This window comes from Carcharodon carcharias, chromosome 1 (genome assembly GCF_017639515.1).
Source record: "Carcharodon carcharias isolate sCarCar2 chromosome 1, sCarCar2.pri, whole genome shotgun sequence".
In the NCBI taxonomy this organism is placed as follows: domain Eukaryota; kingdom Metazoa; phylum Chordata; class Chondrichthyes; order Lamniformes; family Lamnidae; genus Carcharodon; species Carcharodon carcharias.
In genome coordinates, this window is record NC_054467.1 from 226376475 (window position 1) to 226398779 (window position 22305).

Sequence of the window (22305 nt, forward strand, 5' to 3'; positions counted from 1 at the left end):
TGTACTCCAGCTGTGGCCCTGGTGTTTTATACAACTCCAATATAACCTCCCTAATATATTCTATGCCTTCGATATTAAAGGCAAGTATCCCATTTGCCTTCTTAACCACCTAATCTACCTGTGCCGCTACCTTTAGGGATCTCTGGATACGTACCTCAAGGTCCCTCTAATCCTCTGTACTTTCCAGGGTCCTACCATTCATTGTGTATTCCTTTACCATGTTCATCCCCCCAAAATGCATCATATTTAAATTAAAGCTGTCATGCACTAACTCAACCACTGTTTGGTTTGTATACCTTAAAAATAGCTTGGTTGATGGTGAGAAAGACTCTTCCTACACACCCAGCATCACACCTTTCTCTGCTTTTGCCTGAAGTGGCTGTGGCAGGGAAGAGACTGTTGTCCACCTTACTGAAATGTGGCTATACAAAGAAACACTCATGCAGCGGTTTTTGGTTGAGGTTGACCCTGAGCTGCTCCATGACACAATTCTTGTGCTCCATTTACTATTCCCAGGGTTGCACACTGAGATAAACATCAACTGCAGCTGGTGGACCATCAACTCAGTGAAAGATGCTCTTTGGTCTGCCCAAAACTTGGTCTTCCAGTTCAAAGAGTCACCATGGAATTATGCCAGTCATGTTCAGGACTATATGCTGAGGGAATACACTAAAGCTTGGGGCAGCCACTATATAGGGACAGTGGGGAAAAGGTCAGTCTTAAAACCTTTCAGCCATAGTACACTAAGGGGCTGCAAAATCTGACTGCATGCCTCAAGGAATGTACATTGAATACTGTATAGAGAAAAAATTAATTCTATTGCACTCTTAAAATGTGCTTCCCCTCAGGCTTGCATATCTATGTGGAATGTATATTATAAATAAGAGTATTACAATTATGTTGAGGCAAATAAGATTTGATTAGGCTGTATGGAGACAAGCTAAATTTATTGCACTCATTTTTCAAGGCAGGAAAATCAAGTATTTTTCCAAAACTGTTACCATTTTGCATAACTTATTCTGAAAGTCATGAACTGATGAACACTTTTCCCCTTTAAGCTAATAGGTGCTTACATTGCAGTGCTGCAATCTCCCTGCTTCTTGACACTTGGAGCTATGATCTTAGCCAAGATGCACTATGTTTCTTGTGCATCAACCTGGCTTAATGATAGCACTCATTCCCAAATCAAGTTGTGAATTTAAGCACTGCTGGCATACGATAAGAGCAGGTATGGCTCAGCTATGCAAAAATCATCAACTGGGTCATGCCTGGAGCATGATGAGCAGTTCTGGGCACCACAACTTGGGAAGTAGATGTGATTTTGAAAAGGATGCTGGATAAATTTTTTTTAGGATACCTGAACTTGAGTTAATTTCTTAAACACAGCTTAAGCTTAGGAATTGTTCTGGCTCCTCATTTAGTGCCTAAATTTAAAACACCAAAAACCCAAATATCAAAAATGAAGCACTAAAAACAATCTTTCACCTGCCACACAATACTTAATGTAAAATGTTTGTTTTGATTAAGCTCAGTTAAAATGTCAAGCCTCCTAGTTGGTCATTTACAGCAAGCTCCTCTTTGCCCCATTATCTGGCTAAGACTTCTTTCCAAAGAAAAGAGAACAGTATAGCTTGTCAATTTCAAAAAAGGAAATTCCTACTTTTGGTGAGACATGATTTAAGGATTGATTCAGTTGTTAACTAGCATCTGAGCTGTGACAAGCTTTTATTTGGATTGATATCAAGAGCTCAGCTTAAAGTGTGCAAAGACACAGGGCAAGTGAATGGCACCCAGAACCTACTCATCATTTCCCCCCCCACCTCATGTTAACCAAATGGTGTACTCCTATTTATTTTTTTTTTAAAATGCAGAATTAAAAGGAAGTTGGGGATTTGAGATCTGACCTCAATCTTTTACTTCAGTACTGAATAAGATATGCTGAATAAGACCAAGATCTAACTGCATCTGTTCAGATTGACTGGCAGCATTTCCACTAAAAAGAGGATCCTATTTTGGTAATTGAATTTACTGGCATTTATAGGTTATGAAAGTCCTTCAAGGAAGGAAGCCAAGAGGCTAGAGATAAACATGTTAACTTTGAAATGGTTTAGCCTACAAAAAAAAGTCATATCTGACCAGCTAGATATCAATAATGATTTGGCAAACAGTTCTTTATAGTTAATTCATTAATGCAACATTTAAAACTATCCTTTGTTAGTTAATTGCCACTATAGCCAAAAATAAAAATCACTTCAATTAAGTGAATAGTGCAACTTTCCATTTAGCCATTATATCAAAATAAGCTCTTACATATTGTTTACATGTACAGTAACTGAGAACAGCAAGGAAGAACTTTTGGAAGTGGTTAGAAAAAAAGTGGCTACAAACAGCAAATATTAAAACATCAATACAAAGAGGGCCCCACTATGGGTGGAAAAGGGAAGAAAAATAATTCCATCAATTAACCATTTACTCATCCAGTTGTGCATTGGTTTCCATTTTCCCCCCAGAGGACTTAGTAAAGCTGACTTCACAATTCACTCAATATATGAAGCCAACATTACAGCCTTGGATGCAGTGTCTCTGAATGTGCAAGAGATAATGTACATGGTCATAACTTTGACTGCAAAACATCTTCAGATGCAGCCACATCAAAAATAAAAACAAATCAAGGAGGGTGATGGGGAAGAAGGAATTATAAAAACAGTATTGTGATCTGTACAGATAAGATTCTCCAGTATTACAAGGCAAGCACATGAGGGCAAGGGTAGATTTAAGAGCAGGAATGGCTTTCATTTATGGGAAGAAAAAAGTGTAAGTGGGTCTGAGCACACATTTCCACTGGTTAGCATAGTTGAGTTCAAAGCAAGCCTCATAGCTGGACATTTTCATAGCCTTGATTTCCTTCATGCATACATGCCATGTGGGAGTGGTTGGTAGCCTTCTTGTTTTCTTCTGCAGCCAATCACACAGATGCTGAACATTCCAAAAAGCTGGAGGAAAATGAGCAGATATTTATTTATAATTAATCCTTTAATCAGTGTCTGGTTTACAAGTATGTGGGGGCAAGGACACTGATTAACTGCTATTAAGGTTAGAATATGTGCCAACACTTAGACCCTGCTGGCTAAAAGTGACAGCTACCTGCCCAACAAGTGTTGGGTAGCCAATTAGGCTACCTAAGGGTCTATTAAAAGTCAATTCCCAACTAGAATTTTTGCATGTGGGCAGTCCTAAGGCTGAAGTGGCCAAGAGATGAAGGCATCAGCTTTCTGACAGACCGGGGGGGCTAGTGCTCCACACTGGAAGGACACCACCTCCTCCCACCACCCCCATATCTGCCATAGACAGAGGGCCACAGCTGCAGACGCTTTCCCTCCAATGAAGGAGGATCCAATGTTCCCTCTCCTCAATAAGCTTTGTATATAATTAAAAAAGATCTGTAGAGGGTGCCACCTACATTGGTCTGATACAAGCCCTCCAGCCTCAAGTCTATCCACTGTCCTCTATTGGTTAGGGATCCAATGTGACTTTTGTCTCAAAAATTGTACAAAAAAATCCCAACCCAGAATACATCCTGGTGCTTGGATTGATTTAGGAATGAAAATTTAGCTGTAATTCTTTCCTCCACTCAAACTCAAGTTATTTAAACTTGTAAGCCTCTCAGGTCTTCATCCTAGTTATGGCCAACAACCCCAGCTATGGGACCTGTTACTCTATGGTGTCAGGTCTGGTTTAAAAAAAAAAATCACTACCTGAACGATGGCAAATCCTAGGATGATCAGCATAGCATAACTCAGAATGGATTCCAGGCGATCCTCCAATTTCACCTCACATCCCTACAAGGAAAAATGGTTTAAATTAAAAAGGTTTCCAACATTACCTTCAGGAAGCTTACAGCTGAACTTGGCCATCTTTACTCCTTTTACTACTGAAGCCACCAAATCTCCTTCCAGATCCTCACAGCATGCATTTAATCCTGAAAAGAAGTTTCGACTCAGCTATCCCTAGTGCCTGGGTATTGAATTAGTTATCCTGCCATCAAATCTAACAACAGCAAGTTTCTCCCCATTAAGATCCACAATGTATACCCATCTTCAGGGGAACTTGCCCCCAAACCCCACTTTCCTCCACACGTAGTCTTTTGGACTGCATCTTCAATTCCTTACTCATCTCCCTAAAGTTTTACCAGTGTCCAAAGGCACAAAATTTCTAGTGTTTTGATTACCTGAGCCAAAAGGTCTTCAAACCAAAATGATATGCATATATTACTAAATGTGGAAGTTTAAATGCACCCAATTTTATATAAGCCTTGTTTAAAAATTAAGCAAATTCTCCTTCCCATGCCACAGGGCATTCCAGAATACAACAATATGTTTATTTTGTAAGAGTATGGAGTTCATTCTGCACTACAGAAGTTTGCTCCAAATGCACAGCCAGGTAGAATTCCCCACAATCTATCATTCAGAAGCATTATAAGAGGGCAGTGAGTGAAATTTATGGTAAATGGCAATAGACACCAAGAATGGATTGGATTCTACAAAACTGAAATATAGAGCCAGAGCCACAACCACTTAACAGCAATTCCAGTGCTTGAATGATTCAAGAGGGATAACCAGACTTGCATAGCACCCACAGCCACCAGGTGTTCCAAAGCATTTTACAGCCAATTGAGTACTTGGTGTAGTTAGTACTGTAAGAAACATAATAGTCAAGCTTCCACAAACAGCAATGGTGATAATGACTAGGTAATTTATTTATTTATTTATTTTTTTTTTTTTTAAGGATGTTGATCAAGGGATCTATAATACTAGAGATAACTTCTGCTCCTCAAATGGAATGCTTTACATCCACTTTGAGGGCAGATGAGGCCCTTAAACATCTTGCCTGAAAGATAACACCTCCAGTAGTGCAACACTCCCTCAGTACTGCACTATAAAGTGTTAATTTATATTTTTTATTAAATCCTGCAGTGATATGAACAGTCTTGAGGTAGGAATGCTATCAACTGACACTGAGATAAGAACAAAAAAAACTGCGGATGCTGGAAATCCAAAACAAAAACAGAATTACCTGGAAAAACTCAGCAGGTCTGGCAGCATCGGCGGAGAAGAAAAGAGTTGATGTTTCGAGTCCTCATGACCCTTCGAAAGAACTTGCGTTCGAGTCCAAGTTCGAGTCTTGGACTCGAACGCAAGTTCTGTCGAAGGGTCATGAGGACTCGAAACATCAACTCTTTTCTTCTCCGCCGATGCTGCCAGACCTGCTGAGTTTTTCCAGGTAATTCTGTTTTTGTTTTTATCAACTGACACTTCCTAATTCAGAATACTAAACAGGCTCTTAAAAGAGATTGTACCACTAAAGTAAACAGCTGCTGTACGTAGATAAGGAGGTTAAACCAGTGTTTGCTTGAGATTCAGCTGTAATTGATATGCATTCTTTTCCTCCCCCATTATTTGCATCACATTCAGTCTAGAAAGCCAAGTATTGGGATAACAACTCGAATTCTTGCAGAAGCAAGAGTGTTGCTGCTGTCTTAAAGAAGGTTTGGGATCACTGTTAAAGTTTAATGGAACTCACTCCTGTGTTGAGGAGCTCAGGGTGCTTTGGGCTTCCTGTGCAGTTGGAGAAATGATTTTTGCAGCAGCTCAGGGGGAATGTCTTGTTCCCTTTGTTGAACCATTTAGTTGTTTCCCAGTAGGTGTAGTTCTTAATTCCACAACATTGCATCTAGAGGAAGGACATATTAAAGCAAAATTAATTAGTTTCTATAAAGCTATTGGGGTTACACAAAAAAAAGTCAATGTTTAGCAACAACTATCTCAAAGCACAATTTCAATTAGTTGCCCTTTTCATCCCTTCTGCTGGATTACAAATTGTAGTGGGAATGGAAGAGATGCTATATGCCTCTGCCAATGTTCCATAGGTTGTGCAAGTAGGGCCATTTGATTGGGTTAAGCCAACCTACTTCCACTACTCATTCACCAAACTGAAGTGACAAATTACAGAAATGCCCAGCTGCATAAGGCAAGTCAACATTAACTTGGGTGCTTACCAAAGTCCCTGTTTTTGAATGTCTGCTCAAGATGCCTACCAAAGTCCCTGTTTTTGAATGTCTGCTCAAGATGCCAAGTTAGAACTTGGTCTAACTAAATTTACATAAAGATTGAAAAGACCACACCCATATCCCAAGTTAGATTAGGAATGTGCTTGGAGGCAAAAATCATGTGGGCTGTTCTGAAGTCTGAGGCAACACCATGCAGGGCAAGGAGGGGGGAAAGACAAGGATGTAAAGTTTACTACAGTTTGTCTATCCCTCCCCAAGGTGGAAAGGCAATGAAATCTTTGAAGGGCCAGTGGATTGACAAACTGATCTGCCAAGTCTGAGACTTTTCCAAAACTGCTCCACCACTTTTGGCACGACAAGTTTACAGATACAATGCAAAGCAGTATCAACCCATGTTTGGTTTGTATTAGATGGTGGATGCCTTGGTATAGGACTTCTTGACATGGTAAGATTTAGCAAATCACCAACTGCACACCTTAGCAATCAAGCATTATGAGCACATTTATCTTACCTCTTCTTGCAGGAAGTCCACAGCCCTGCTCTCACTACTTTTCCCGTTGTATTTGGCAAAGACAAGAGTCATAGAGTTATTCAGACCTTCATGTACCTATAGGAAACGCACAGAACTATTAGTTCTTGTCTCATTAAAAAAAGTTCACCACTCATTTCTACCCAACTCAAATCAAGCACAAAGTAGTTCCTTTAGTGTCATTCAATTTTAGCCATGTTAATTGGGAATCCAACTATGGCCAATTGAGTTACAGAATCCATGATGATCTCAATGCTCAAAAGAGAAAGTTTAATTAACATAACTTCACTGGGAGGAAACCACATTTAGTGCTGTCTAGAGTTCAATGTCACTCCAGCAACTGCTCTGTACTGATGGTGCCCACAGGTAGATCAATAGACAACCTGTCATTGACAATTCCACTTCCCATATAGAAGTTTGTTTTAATACTATGATTTTTAGAGTTAAAATAAAAATCAATAAGGGCAAGAACAGTGAAAATATACATTCTGCAGCAAGTTTGTTTAAACAATTTTAAAAAAGTACCTTCTTTCTGTAGACAAATCCCAGGACAAAAGCAGACACTTCTGCAGCAAAGATGATCAACAGTATGATCATGAACTGATTAAGAGAAAAACCATAATTACAACCATGAACATTCAGTTGAACACCATCTGCCTTGCATTAAACGGCAAAAAAAATCAAAGAGGGGGACAGAAATGCGTAACCCAAAGACATTATCAAGCAGGCAATATGGCAAACTTCACCTTCTGATATTCCCACCCACTTGCTCAACTCAACCAAGGATTCAACAATCTGATTTTTGTAACTTGGTTCAAGTGATAGTGGTTACTGACTGAAGTTAAGTGAACCCAAGCTTTAATTTGGCCATAAGAGGCTGGCAAAAAACCTTACCCTGGAGATACCCCTGACCTTTCCTTGACTGGATGGTTAACTCCAAGTTAGGAATCATTTGTACTGAATGTGACATTGCCTGACAGCAGGAACAGGTGGCTAGTGTATTCTCTCTCACCTTGAAGATTGTGCAAGGCCTTGCACAGACCCTCCTCTTTGGGCCAAGACCTACCCATTGGAATGGATCAAGCATTCCAATCCCATTTCATTGGAGGAAGGAAAAGTAATCTTGAGTTGGTAGATCCAATGAAGGAAAAAAAAAAGTGGGGAAATTTAGGCCACAAGTGCCATGTCCAACTCTGTTTTCAGCAGCAGCAGCTCTAGTGAATGCACATGGGCCAAACAGCAACATATTCTGAACTGCCTTCCATATTTGGAAGCTAAGCTCTTTGGTTCAAATTAATACAAGTTACAAATCAGTGGTTCCTGCTGAATTCTTAGGTTCATAAAACAACAGAAGTCTAGTAAATCAGATTATATTCACCATCAATGCAGTCTGAAATTTTTAGTACATAGTATACACAGCTACACATTCACTTAATAAAAAAAGGCAAGAGGAGATAAATTTTCAATATTAACCCCTGAAAGACCATAGCTGATCTACTTCAATCAAGGTACAGGGTGGCCATTCTCAGATATTTACAAAAGCTTTCCCAACGATAACACTGAATTCTCTTGTTTACACAAACTGGCTAGCCAGATTGTGCCTTTACACAACAGGCCAGTAAACTAAGCCTGAAGGAGTCTATAAAAACCTTTTCACCTAAAAAAGGTACAAAAATTCTAGTCTGTCAGCCTTCACACGAAGATTCAAGCAGCAGCAAAATAGAAAACAAAACTCACCAATCCCAAAGCAAAGCGAGACTCCCTCAGTGATGCACAGCATCCAATGAGTCCAATAACAAACATTACAAGTGCAATGCCAATGATCACCAAAGCTGGTAATACAGTGTACTGGTCTTCAAAGAAGTGGTTGTAGTTCTTAAAGGTTAATAACAAACTGGCTCCCACATAGGTTAGCACACCTCCTGCAGCCTACAAAACAAATAAGTGTTTGTTGAAAGCAAAAAAAAGGAGCAAATGCATCACAATATAGTTTAGCTGGGTAGGTAGACAGATGAGAATGCAACCACATCTTTTAAATAAAAAAGCTCACTCTTCCCAAGACTTTCCTTTAGCCAAAACTGACCTCCCTAAAATAATATTCAGTAATAGGCAGTGACATTATGCACCCAGATGAGTACTGGAGTAACTAACATTTCCATGAAAACATTTAACAGTCCTAGAAATTTAGCCAATATTTGCTGTTATCCCTAGTGCTATGTGAATTAGTAATCCAGAGGGTTTGACTAATAATGGAGAACACAAGAGCTGAAACCCCAAGGAATTTGAATATTTTGATTCAGTTTAGCTATTACTATCAAGCAACCACAAAAGCGGTTACATTGTTCAAAACAGCCATTAATTCACCAATTTCTTCTTCTAGAGAAAGGGCCAACTTCTTGGTAACAAAATAGATCCAAACTCAAGCTCTGAAGAGTCATACAGACTCAAAATTACCTCTTCCCACAGATGCTCCCATAGCTGCTGAGTTTTTCCAGCACTCCTGTTTTTATTTTGAACTCAAGCCAATTACACTTCAATGTTGAATTTGCATGGGATACAACTTCAAAATATCTAGTTAACCACTGGTATCACATCTGGACTTCAGTTGCTTAAGCTTGTGTTTACAGAAAGTAAAACTGGCAGATACCAACCCACCCTAAACTTGTAATTCAGTCATATGCGCAAGATGTTGCGCACTTCCTGGTGCTGTGGTTAGTCAAAAATTCATGAAGTGGGAGCATTTAATAGTTTAACCATGATCTTGATTTTGGCTATTCTTAAAGGTTCCTCCCACAAGTGAAACATCACAAAGAACTTAGAGCCACCATCTTTTCCAACCTAAACAGAATTACCTGGAAAAACTCAGCAGGTGTGGCAGCATCAGCGGAGAAGAGTTAACGTTTCATGTCCTAATGACCCTTCAGCAGAACTGGGTGAATCCAAGGAGAGTGTGAAATATAAGCTGGTTTAAGGTGTTTTTGGGGGGGGGGGGGGGGGGGGGGGGGGGGGGGGGGGGGGGGGGGGGGGGGAGACAGGCAAGCAGTGATAGGAGCAGATAATCGAAAGATGTCACAGACAAAAGAACACAGAGGTGTTGATATTATCTAAACAAATGTGCTAATTAAGAACAGAGATAAAAACAAAAAAACTGCGGATGCTGGAAATCCAAAACAAAAACAGAATTACCTGGAAAAACTCAGCAGGTCTGGCAGCATCGGCGGAGAAGAAAAGAGTTGACGTTTCGAGTCCTCATGACCCTTCGACAGAACTAGTTCTGTCGAAGGGTCATGAGGACTCGAAACGTCAACTCTTTTCTTCTCCGCCGATGCTGCCAGACCTGCTGAGTTTTTCCAGGTAATTCTGTTTTTGTGCTAATTAAGAATATGGATAAGACCACCCATTCTTAATTAGCACATTTGTTTAGATAATATCACCAACTTTAACACCTATGTCTTCTTTTGTCTGTGACATCTTTTGATTATCTGCTCCTATCACTGCTTGCTTGTCCCTACAACCACACCACCCCCCTCCACTTCTCTCCCATCACCCAACACCACCCCCCCCCCCTCCCCCCACCTTAAACCAGCTTATATTTCACCCCTCTCCTTAGATTCACCCAGTTCTGCTGAAGGGTCATGAGGACAAGAAACGTCAACTGTTCTCCGCCGATGCTGCCAGACCTGCTGAGTTTTTCCAGGTAATTCTGTTTTTGTTTTGGATTTCCAGCATCCGCAGTTTGTTTTTATCTTTCCCAGCCTCCCTTGTAAAGTTTAGTTATCTTAGAACCCTGCCTGCTCATGCTGACCTTTGGTTCTGGTCCCAAAGGCAAATGTGCAGTTTAAACTACAATACAGTGCTCTTGTGGCTAAGCATGTCTGCCTGCTCCTTTCCCTGTAACCTTGTTGGATTTGTATATCCAGCCAGCCCTGGGCCAGTGTTCTTTTAACATGAGAAGAAAAAGGCCAGCTAGGGTGGTATTAATTCCTATATAGTCAATTTAAACCATATATGTATCTGCCCTATCCAGTCCCCAAGTCTTGGTGACAGTCACCATGGTCCACTTCACCAGTAGTTTGTGGCTCTTGCTTAAAGAAGCATGGATAGCTGTCATGCACTTAACACTGGAGCTATCAGCATGGGTCTTTTGGCATCTCGAGATTGTCATGTAAATCGGGGGTGGAATTTAAAATGAGGAAAGAATTAAGTACATAAATGTCAGTGTTGGAGACACCATGATTACAAACTGCTTTTTTTTTTTAAATATATATTTTGTTGAAAAGTTAGCCAGGTCAAACCTGCTTTGGAGCCCTTTTAAACAAAATTAGGTGACAATACAATTCTCCAATAGTTTGATTCTTAATGTGGTCAGTTTCTAAATCAATGTAGCTTTAATTCATTTGTTGGAGCAAAGCAGACAAGTTAATCTGCAAAACAAAAACAAAAATACCTGGAAAAACTCAGCAGGTCTGGCAGCATCTGCAGATAGGAGCACAGTTAACGTTTCGAGTCCGAGTGACAGTTAATCTGCAAGTTGACCTTCAAGTGTTTGAGGGAGACCAGTAATGTTCCATTTCCTCCTTTTTGATAATTGGAAAACACTAAGGAAGAACAGTGCCATTCGTATCTGTTCTCCCAAACCCATGAGCACCTGTAATGGATTAAATCCCAGGAGAATCATGTGGCATTGAAACTGCCTTTTGATAGGATTTAGTATCTTTACACATGCTGTAGAATTGTGCTCATGTTTATGACCAGATACATTTGGGCCTTGCTGAATTACTGTCCATGCCATTTGTAGTTCATTTTAATTAGACTAGTTTGCTTTTGGTGGAATGGGAAACAAAGCAGCAGATTAGCATGTGGTGGGGTGGATTCAACTTCATGGAAAATTATGAAAAAACTGAAAAGGAGAGCACAGGAGAGGATATTAAAGTCTCCAGAACACAAAATAGGACAGAGTGTTTGGAAAGGGCTAGGAATCTAACTTCAAGCACATCAGATAAAGGGACAACAATGAGAAAGGGGACAGGAAATACAGGACTGAAGGTGTTGTATCTGAATGCACGCAGTATACAAAATAACATAAATGAGCATGTGGTGCAGATTGAAATTGGCAGGTATGATGTGGTGGGCATCACAGAGACATGGCTGCAAGGGGATCAGGACTGGGAGCTAAATATCCAAGGATATACATTCTATTGAAAAGATAGGCAGGTTGGCAGAGGGGGTGGGGTTGCTTTATTAGTAAGAAATGAAATTAAATCAATAGCAAGAAACGACGTAGGATCAGATGATGTAGAATCTGTGTGGGTAGAGTTCAGGAACTGCAAAGGTAAAAAAACCATAATGGAGTTATGTACAGGCATCCGAACAGTAGTCAGGATGTGGGGCACAAGATACACCAGGAGGTAGAAAAGGCATGTAAGAAAGGCAAGGTTACAGTGATCATGGGGGATTTCAATATGCAGGTAGACTGGGAAAATCAGGTTGGTAGTGGATCCCAAGAAAAGGAATTTGTGGAATATCTATGAGATGGCTTTTTGGAGCAGCTTGTGTTGGAGCCCACTAGGGAATAGGCAATTCTAGATTTAGTGATGTGTAGTGAGGTAGATTTGATAAGGGAGTTTAAGGTGAAGGAACCCTTAGGAGGAAGTGACCATAATAAGATAGATTTTTCCTTGCAATTTGAGAGGAAAAAGCTGGAATCAGATGTAATGGTATTACAGTTGAATAAAGGCAACTGCAGAGGCATGAGGGAAGAGCTGGCCAGAATTGACTGGGAGATGAGCCGAGCAGGAAGGAACAGCAATGGCAGGAGTTTCTGGGAGTAATTTGGGAGACACAGCAAAAATTCATCCCTAGGAAGAAGAAGCATATTCAAAGGGAGGACGAGGCAACCATGGCTGACAAGGGAAGTCAGGGACAACATAAAAGCTAAAGAGAAAGCATACAATGCAGCGAAGAGCAGTGGGAAACCAGGGGATTGGGAAGCCTACAAAGACCAACAGAGGACAACTAAAAAAGAAATAAGGAGGGAGAAGATTAAATATGAAGGTAAACTAGCCAGTAATATAAAAGAAAATTGCAAGAGTTTTTTTAAGATATATAAAAGGATGAGAGGCAAAAGTGGACATTGGGCCACTGGAAAATGACACTGGAGAAGTAGTAGTGGGGAACAAAGAAATGGCGGAGGAACTGAATAGGTACTTTGCATCAGTCTTCATGGCAGAAAACACGAGTGACATCCCCAAAGTTCAAGAGAGTCAGGGGGCAGAGGTGAGTATGGTGGCCATTACCAAGGAGAAGGTGCTAGGAAAACTGAAAGGTCTGAAGGTGGATAAATCACCTGGACCAGATGGATAACACCCAAGTTTTGAAGGAGATAGCTGAAGAGGTAGTGAAGGCATTAGTGGTGATCTATCAGGAATCACTGGAGTCAGAGAGGGTCCCAAAGGACTGGAAAATCGCTAATGTAAACCCCCCCCCCACCCCCACCCCCGTTTAAGAAGGGAGTAAGGCAAAAGACAGGAAATTACAGGCCAATTAGTCTGACCTCGGTAAGATTTTACAGTCCAATATTAAGGATGAGATTTCAGAATACTTGGAAGTGCATGGTAAAATAGGGCAAAGTCAGCATGGTTTCATCAAGGGGAGATCATGCCTGACAAATCTGTTAGAATTCTTTAAGGAGTTAAAGAGTAGGTTAGACAAAGGAGAGCCAATGGATGTTATCTACTTGGACTTCCAGAAGGCCTTTGACAAGGTGCCGCACAGGAGGCTGCTCAGTAAGATAAGAGCCCATGGTGTTAGAGGCAAGGTACTAGTGGCTGTCTGGCAGGAAGCATAGAGTGGGGATAAGGGGGTCCTTCTCAGGATGGCAGCCGGTGACTAGTGGAGTTCCACAGGGGTCAGTGTTGGGACCACAACTTTTCACTTTATACATTACTGATCTAGATGAAGGAACTGAAGGCATCCTGGCTAATTTTGCAGATGATACAAAGATAGGTGGAGGGACAGGTAGTAGTGAGGAGGCAGGAAGGCTGCAGAAGGATTTGGACAGGTTGGGAGAATGGGCAAAGAAGTGGCAGATGGAATACAACGTGGGCAAGTGTGTGAGGTCATGCACTTTGGTAGGAAGAATAAAGGCATTGACTATTTTCTAAATGAGGAAAGAATTCAGAAATCTGGAGTGCAAAGGGACTTGGGAGTCCTAGTCCAGGATTCTCTTAAGGTTAACTTGCAGGTTGAGTCAGTAGTTAGGAAGGCAAATGCAATGTTGGCATTTATTTCGAGAGAACTAGAATATAAAAGCAGGGATGTGCTGCTGAGGTTTTATAAGGCTCTGGTCAGACTACATTTAGAATATTGTAAGCAATTTTGGGCCCCGTATCTCAGGAAGGATGTGCTGGCCCTGGAGAGGATCCAGAGGAGGTTCACGAGAACAATCCCAGGAATGAAAGGCTTAACATATGAGGAACGTTTGAGGACTCTGGGTCTATGCTTGATGGGAGTTTAGAAGGATGAGGGGGGATCTGATTGAAACTTACAGAATACTGAAAGGCCTGGATAGAGTGTACGTGGGGGAAGATGTTTCCATTAGTAGGAGACTAGGACCCGAGGGCACAGCCTCAGAGTAAAGGGAAGACCTTTTAGAACAGATGAATGGTGAATCTATGGAATTCATTGCCACAGAAGGCTGTGGAGGCCAGGTCATTGAGTGTATTTAAGACCCAGATAGATAGGTTCTTGATTGGTAAGGGGATCAAAGGTTACGGGGAGAAGGTGGGAGAATGGGGTTGAGAAACTTATCAGCCATGATTGAATGCCGGAGCAGACTCGATGGGCCAAATGGCCTTTCTGCTCCTATGTCTTATGGTCTAATAGAATTTTTTGACAAGCAGAGCATTGATTGGTGGACTGCACCTATTATTAAACAAGTTCACCTGAAAAGTAATGTTGCACTTACAAACTTTTCATCGGGTTGCTTTGCCTCAAAAGTGTAGTGGTATTTATTAGATCCCAGGTTTGTTATATTTTGTTAAGCTTAATATGTGGAGATATGGAGTTGTTTTGTTCACCATATCAAGGCAACACAAGCACCCACCCAATTAAAATAACATGCAGGAGATCTACAGTTGATGTTGGATCAAACTAACACAAGAAATTGGCTCTGAAGAGATACAGACTCAAAACATGAACTGTTTCTCTCCACAGATGCTGCATTTTCTGTTTTTTATTTAGGAAATTGGTAAATGTTTTCCTCCAACTGCCCGTATTAAAGATCGGAGTGCCAGAGGAAGAGTTCTAGCAGCAGTAACAGCATGGCCATACTAGAGATTTATTTTAAGGCCAGAGGGGATATTAAATCTTGCATTACTGTTAATCACAAAAAACTGTTTCTGGGCCTATATCTTGTGACTAAGTTTACACTAATACAAAATGACAGTTTGGCAAAAGCTCTTATGTCAAGTCCCAGGAATGAGAATCACAGTTTAAGTAAAAATTATTTGTAGTGGGAATGAGCATTGACTGTACCCCGACTCACTAAAATGCAATAGATGTGAAAAACTGAATGCAATCCAAATGTATTGTAGCTTGCATTCTAACAGAAAATATCACAGTACAATTTGTTTACTGGAATAGTGTGGAAGACGGTTGTTTTATTGACTTCCCTCCCCTTTGGCTGGTTTTGGGGCAAACCTAGAGTCAAACGTAGCAAGAAAATATATTACTCAGACTACCACTAAAAAAAGCACAAGAGTCAGAATAGTGAGTCAATATCCTCTTCTGCACTGATTTCCTCCTCAAGTACACAATGGATCTGCTCTGTGGCTTTGAGAACCATATGCAAGAAAGGGTTTTTATATTATATTGTTCTTTAGGAGTCTGATCTTTTTCTCAAGTTTCACACAGCCATTTTCAGTTTTAAAATCCAGACTACGGTCTAAATTGCACAATTGCAACAAATTCTTACAGAAATTAGGTCATGAAACTGATCCTCAACTTATCTCTAAAAAAAAACGAAAAAAGGTTGGACTGAGGCCAACATGTAAATAGAATTCCCCTGTTTCTGTCGCCACCTTCCATCGCCATTTTATCGAGAAAAAAAGTCTGTATTACTCTGTGCTGTCTGGAGTGAGAAAGTTTAGTAGTAGGTTTATACAAATATGTTGGCTTGTAAGGGTAGGGAGAAGAGAAAAAAAAAATCCTTATGTTTAGGGGGAGGGGGTTATCAGTTCAAACATCACTTCACACAAGCTATGCCAATACTTCATACAGCATTGTATCAGGAGATCAAAACGTCACCCAGGAAAGGGCACAAATCAAGGACGCACCTATCTTTCCAGGTAGTTAAAATCCTGTGCATTTGAAGCTAGGAGGAGAAACCGGCAAGAATTCCAATTTACAGTCCTGGCATGTGTCTTAGTCCCAAATGTGCTGGCAGACTTGTTGAACGTTGCCACCATTTTTGTTTAAGATAACCAGCATTTTGACTTTGGGACCAATATGCCGTTAATATACTAAACTGAAGACTCACTTTTACCTGATTGAAGAGTTACCATCATCTTAGAAAAAGGACACTCCTTGGTCCTTACTTTAAAAAGTTAAATGACCAAACATTAATGAATTGATCTGCGTTCTTAAAATAAGTTATTCAAGCGTAAAAAAACACAACTAGCAATGAAATGCTCGCGACGTTTTACATTGCGTGATGTGTGGGTTTGTTTGTCGCCGAGTGTGAGCAACACATTTTTTTAAAAATGCCAACTTTAAAAAAGTTAGTAGAGCACTGCTAACCCACACTTTTTGTTTCACATCGAGCTCAGAAACTAAATTAATAGCCAAGCTGCAGTCGTCAAAAAAAGTCTTCGTCTGAAGATTGTGTTTTAGGAGAAACTTTGATGATAAACATCTAAAAGTTTAAATAAAATGAACTCACCCAGAAAATGAGGCTGAGGAAAATGAGAATGCTTTTGGAAGTTAACACGCCACAATCCATGATGAGTTGAACAAGTGATGAAACAGATCCAGCTACTAAAACTACCAACTATGTGCCCTTTTTATTCTCTTTCCGTGGCCTTGTGCTTTTAACTCTCTCCCACGTTCACTGCCTGGCAATTAGTTCAGGTTTACATGTGATGACATAATTTGCACATGACTAATTATCCCGAGTTACTTAAGAATAACTTTTCACTACGGGGTCCTAGCGCTCTCCATGTTCAAACAGCAATTCACTTCCAGTCATTGCTTCTCTGTGTTTTTCTTTCCCCCTTCCCCGTGATTTCTTCCACTTCCCTGCAAGCTTTGATGGTAGGTTTGAGAAGAGCTCCATTCGCACTGCTAGCCCACCCAAGTAGCTATTCTCTGCGAAACCTGAAATACCTGGAAAAACTCAGCAGGTCTGGCAGAATCGGCGGAGAAGAACAAAGTTGACGTTTGGAGTCCTCATGACCCTTCAACAGAACTAAGTAAAAATAGGAGAGGGGTCAAATATAAGCTGGTTCTACCCCCACCTTAAACCAGTTTATATTTGACCCCTCTCCTATTTTTACTTAGTTCTGTTGAAGGGTCATGAGGACTCCAAACGTCAACTTTGTTCTTCTCCGCCGATGCTGCCAGATCTGCTGAGTTTTTCCAGGTATTTCTGTTTTTGTTTTAGATTTCCAGCATCCACAGTTTTTTTGTTTTTATTTTTGTTTTTATAGCTATTCTCTGCGTCTGAGTCGATACGATGAGTATTATTTGTCAAAGACCCCCACCATTAAAATCATCTTTGCATCATAGCCATGTAATAGTTTCATTTCAGTGTGAGGAGGAAAATCATCTCCTTGATTTACTCTGCCATAGCCGTTCTTCATGTGGGGGCTGGAGTGTCACCACGTTATTCGACCACAAGTAGCATCACAGATATGACAGATTCTTTGCTCGCTTGACATCACACATAGCCACTTTCCAGCATGGACAAATTACTGAATCCTTGAATACTGAACCGGAGAATAGGAATCCAAGCTGATATTTCCCTCCTGTGCCCTGAATGCAGACACCAATTTGAAGTACCCCAACAGACTGAAATCAAATCTTCTGAATTTATGCGGTAAAGCACCATACCAGACAACATCCATTACAATATAATAATAAAAAACAAAAACAGAATTACCTGGAAAAACTCAGCAGGTCTGGCAGCATCGGCGGAGAAGAAAAGAGTTGACGTTTCGAGTCCTCATGACCCTTCAACAGAACTGATCTTTCTTTACAAGGAGAGGGAAATATAAGCTGGTTTAAGGGGGTGGGGGGGAGAAGTGGAGGGGGGGGTGGTGTTAGGATAGGAGCAGATCATCAAAAGATGTCACAGACAAAAGAACAAAGAACACATAGGTGTTGAAGTTGGTGATATTATCTAAACGAATGTGCTAATTAAGAATGGATGGTAGGGCACTCAAGGTAAAGCTCTAGTGGGGGAGCATAACAGATTTAAAAATAATGGAAATAGGTGGGAAAAGAAAAATCTATATAAATTATTGGAAAAAACACAAAAGGAAGGGGGAAGAAACAAAAAGCGGGTGGGGATGGAGGAGGGAGCTCAAGACCTAAAGTTGTTGAATTCACTATTCAGTCCGGAAGGCTGTAAAGTGCCTAGTTGGAAGATGAGGTGCTGTTCCTCCAGTTTGGTTGGGCTTCACTGGAACAACGCAGTAGGCCAAAGACAAACATGTGGGCAAGAGAGCAGGGTGGAGTGTTAAAATGGCTAGCAACAGGGAGGTTTGGGTCATTCTTGCAGACAGACTGCAGGTGTTCTGCAAAGCAGTCACCCAGTTTACGTTTGGTCTCTCCAATGTTGAGGAGACCGCATTGGGAGCAACGAATACAGTAGACTAAGTTGGGGGAAATGCAAGTGAAATGCTGCTTCACTTGAAAGGAGTGTTTGGGGCCTTGGACGGTGAGGAGAGAGGAAGTGAAGGGGCAGGTGTTACTTCTTTTGCGTGGGCATAGGGAGGTGCCATAGGAGGGGGTTGAGGACTAGGGGGTGATGGAGGAGTGGACCAGGGTGTCCCGGAAGGAACGATCCCTACGGAATGCTGACATGGGGGGTGAAGGGAAGATGTATTTGGTGGTGGCATCATGCTGGAGTTGGCAGAAATGGCGGAGGATGATCCTTTGAATGCGGAGGCTGGTGGGGTGATAAGTGAGGACAAGGGGGACCCTATCATGTTTCTGGAAGGGAGGAGAAGGCGTGAGGGCGGATGCGCGAGAGATGGGCCAGACACGGTTGAGGGCCCTGTCAACGACCGTGGGTGGAAAACCTCGGTTAAGGAAGAAGGAGGACATGTCAGAGGAACTGTTTTTGAAGGTAGCATCATCAGAACAGATGCGACGGAGGCGAAGGAACTGAGAGAATGGGATGGAGTCCTTACAGGAAGCGGGGTGTGAGGAGCTGTAGTCGAGATAGCTGTGGGAGTCGGTAGGCTTGTAATGGATATTGGTGGACAGTCTATCACCAGAGATTGAGACAGAAAGGTCAAGGAAGGGAAGGGAAGTGTCAGAAATGGACCACGTGAAAATGATGGAGGGGTGGAAATTGGAAGCAAAATTAATAAATTTTTCCAAGTCCCGACGAGAGCATGAAGCAGCACCGAAGTAATCATCGATGTACCGGAGAAAGAGTTGTGGAAAGGTGCCGGAGTAGGACTGGAACAAGGAATGTTCCACATACCCCATAAAGAGACAGGCATAGCTGGGGCCCATGCGGGTACCCATAGCCACGCCTTTTATTTGGAGGAAGTGAGAGGAGTTGAAGGCGAAATTGTTCAGTGTGAGAACAAGTTCAGCCAGACGGAGGAGAGTAGTGCTAGATGGGGATTGTTCGGGCCTCTGTTCGAGGAAGAAGCTAAGGGCCCTCAGACCATCCTGGTGGGGGATGGAGGTGTAGAGGGATTGGACGTCCATGGTGAAGAGGAAGCGGTTGGGGCCAGGGAACTGGAAATTGTCGATGTGACGTAAGGTGTCAGAGGAATCACGGATGTAGGTGGGAAGGGACTGGACAAGGGGAGAGAGAAGGGAGTCAAGATAACTAGAAATGAGTTCCGTGGGGCAGGAGCAAGCTGACACGATCGGTCTACCAGGACAGTTCTGTTTGTGGATTTTGGGTAGAAGGTAGAAGTGGGACATCCGAGATTGGGAGACTATCAGGTTGGAAGCTGTGGGAGGAAGATCCCCAGAGGAGATGAGGTCAGTGACAGTCCTGGAAACAATGGCTTGATGTTCAGTGGTGGGGTCATGGTCCAAGGAGAGGTAGGAGGAAGTGTCTGCGAGTTGACGCTCAGCCTCCGCGAGGTAGAGGTCAGTGCGCCAGTCAACAACAGCACCACCCTTGTCAGTGGGTTTGATGACAATGTCAGAGTTGGACCTGAGAGAACGGAGTGCAGTAAGTTCAGAAAGAGAGAGATTAGAATGGGTGAGAGGAGCAGAGAAATTGAGACGACTAATGTCGTGCCGACAGTTCTCAATGAAAAGATCAAGAGAAGGTAAGAATCCAGAGGGAGGGGTCCAGATGGAGGGAGAATATTGAAGGTGGGTAAAAGGATCCGTTGAGCGGGGTGAGGACTCCTGCCCAAAGAAGTGAGCCCACAGACGGCAGAAGAAGAGTTCAGCATCATGCCGAGCCCGAAATCCATTGAGATGAGGGCGTAAGGGTATGAAACTAAGTCCTTTGCTAAGCACTGAATGTTCAGCGTCAGAGAGGGGAAGGTTAGGGCGTTAGGTGAATACACGACTGGGGCTGGGATTGGAAGACGGGGTGGGAGCGGAGGGACAGGCAGGGGTGGAGGGTCCTAGATGGGTGTTGGTGTTGATGAGTTGCTGGAGCTTGCGCTCCTTAGCACTTGAGAGAAAGAGAAAAAGATTCTTGTTGAAGCGTCGGATGAGACGAAGAATAAAATGAAACTGGGGGCACGCGCAGCTTTTACAACATTGAAAAAGCTGACAGTACCCTTTAAAATCATTACACAACAATGTGACTCATTAATTTATTTTGCCTCTACTCAAGGTAACAGACAAATGGGAACCATCTTGCACAAAATCCCGGGTGCTTAAAGATAGGACAAGTATTATATGCTTCTTTTTATCATCAGCAGGTACTAGCTGAAACCATGGCAATTCCCTCATCATGACTTCCCTTAAACTTTCAATGGACCTTTTGCCAGGGACTAGAAAAAATATTTTTAAGAGTTGTCTATACTTATTTGTATTCCTCTACATGTATCCATGCTTGTAGCCTCTATCTCGACATATACCTCCATCATTGCCAACTCCCCCAGATGTTCTATCACCCTCCTTTTAAAATAATGGCTTTTGGAATGTGAACAAGACGATATGTATTGGCCATCCATAGTTTTCCCTGAGGAAAACTAAGGTCAACCACATTGTGTAGGAATCCTTAAGTGCAGTCCACACCAAGGGTGTAATCTTCCCTCCCTAAAGGACAGTAAGTGAACCAGTTGGGTTTTTATAACAACCCAGATTTCCAAAAATGACCAGACTCCTTGAATAGAATTTTACAATTTCTCCTGGTGTGATTGGATCTCAGGATCAGTCTCAGACAATTGTCAGAGAGGGGGATGGAGTCAGCGGCTAGGGAGAGGAGATTATGGAAGGGATTATGGCAGGCAAAAGTTTAAAAGAAAGTTGACTCCAAAATGCTGGATACTGCATCAATTAAGTCTCAAGAGTCAACAATTCTGGAGAAGCATGCCTCCAGGACGGAGACTACACTATTGTCTAAAATTGTCACTCCAGCACTGCTGAGAAGAGTTTATTAATTTTACATTTGAACTTCTGTTTACAACAGTTTCATTGTCCTGATTAGCAAACTTCCCTTTTGGCAGGAGTGCTGATAAAATATTTCCTTCCTTAAAAAGATGCGTGGTCAGTGAGACTCATTCTTTATAGACGATTAAATGATATTGAAGTTCCATTTTTGATGGGCTACTGATGGATAAATTTGTCCCTAATGGTCTTCATGATGAAATCTCGTCCTTAAGAGGAATCATGATAAAGAAAGTTCTTACTATATTTTCTACTTTGGTCTTTTCCTCCATTCGAGACCCTGGAAATTGAATTGGATCTCATTGAACTGGTTTTATCCACAATCAATATGCAAATTTTGACACCTTACCTCCAACTTCTGAGTCCAAATTACTCATGCATGTGTTTTTTTATTCATTCACGGGAGGTGGGCTTCGCTGGCTGGGCCAGCATGTATTGCCCTTGCCTAGTTGCCCTTGAAAAGGCGATGGTAAGGTGCCTTCTTGAACCACTGCAGTCCATGTGGTGTCGGTACACCCACAGAGCTGTTAGGAAAGGAGTTCCAGGATTTTGACCCAGCGACAGTGAAGGAACGGTGATATATTTCCAAGTCAGGATGGTGGGTGACTTGGAGGGGAACTTCCAGGTGGTGGTGTTCCGATATCTGCTGCCCTTGTCCTTCTAGATGGTAATGGTCGTGGGTTCGGAAGGTGCTGTCTAAGGAGCCTTGGTGAATTCCTGTAGTGCATCTTGTAGATGGTACAAACTGCTGCTACTGTGCATCAGTGGTGGAGGAAGTGAATGTTTGTGGATATGGTGCCAATCAAGTGGGCTGCTTTGTCCTGGCTGGTGTCAAGCTTCTTGAGTGTTGTGGGAGCTGCACTCATCCAGGCAAGTGGGGAGTATT

The 22305-nt window shown here is 41.9% G+C and overlaps 1 protein-coding gene across 1 annotated transcript; it reads right to left on the reverse strand.

Moving 5' to 3' along the window:
• Nucleotides 1-930: 930 nt before the first annotated feature.
• Nucleotides 931-16755, reverse strand: tspan36 (tetraspanin 36). Its single transcript, XM_041189728.1, has 7 exons — nucleotides 16537-16755; nucleotides 8334-8525; nucleotides 7122-7196; nucleotides 6579-6674; nucleotides 5581-5730; nucleotides 3756-3839; nucleotides 931-2993 (listed from the first exon to the last, which is right to left on the reverse strand). Exons 1-7 carry the CDS (start codon nucleotides 16594-16596, stop codon nucleotides 2907-2909), a joined length of 744 nt encoding a protein of 247 aa, XP_041045662.1. The 5' UTR covers nucleotides 16597-16755; the 3' UTR covers nucleotides 931-2906.
• Between the last annotated feature and the right edge of the window lie 5550 nt (nucleotides 16756-22305).

Bases quoted from the DNA above. Each gene is read 5' to 3' on its own strand.
- tspan36 (XM_041189728.1), bottom strand. From the start codon at position 16,596: ATGGATTGTGGCGTGTTAACTTCCAAAAGCATTCTCATTTTCCTCAGC. The intron at 5,731-6,578 runs GTAAGATAAATG...TCCTTCCTCTAG, and splicing joins TGGACTTCCTGCAAGAAGAG to ATGCAATGTTGTGGAATTAA. The intron at 3,840-5,580 runs GTGAGTTCCATT...TTTTCCTTGTAG, and splicing joins CTGAGCTCCTCAACACAGGA to GGATGTGAGGTGAAATTGGA.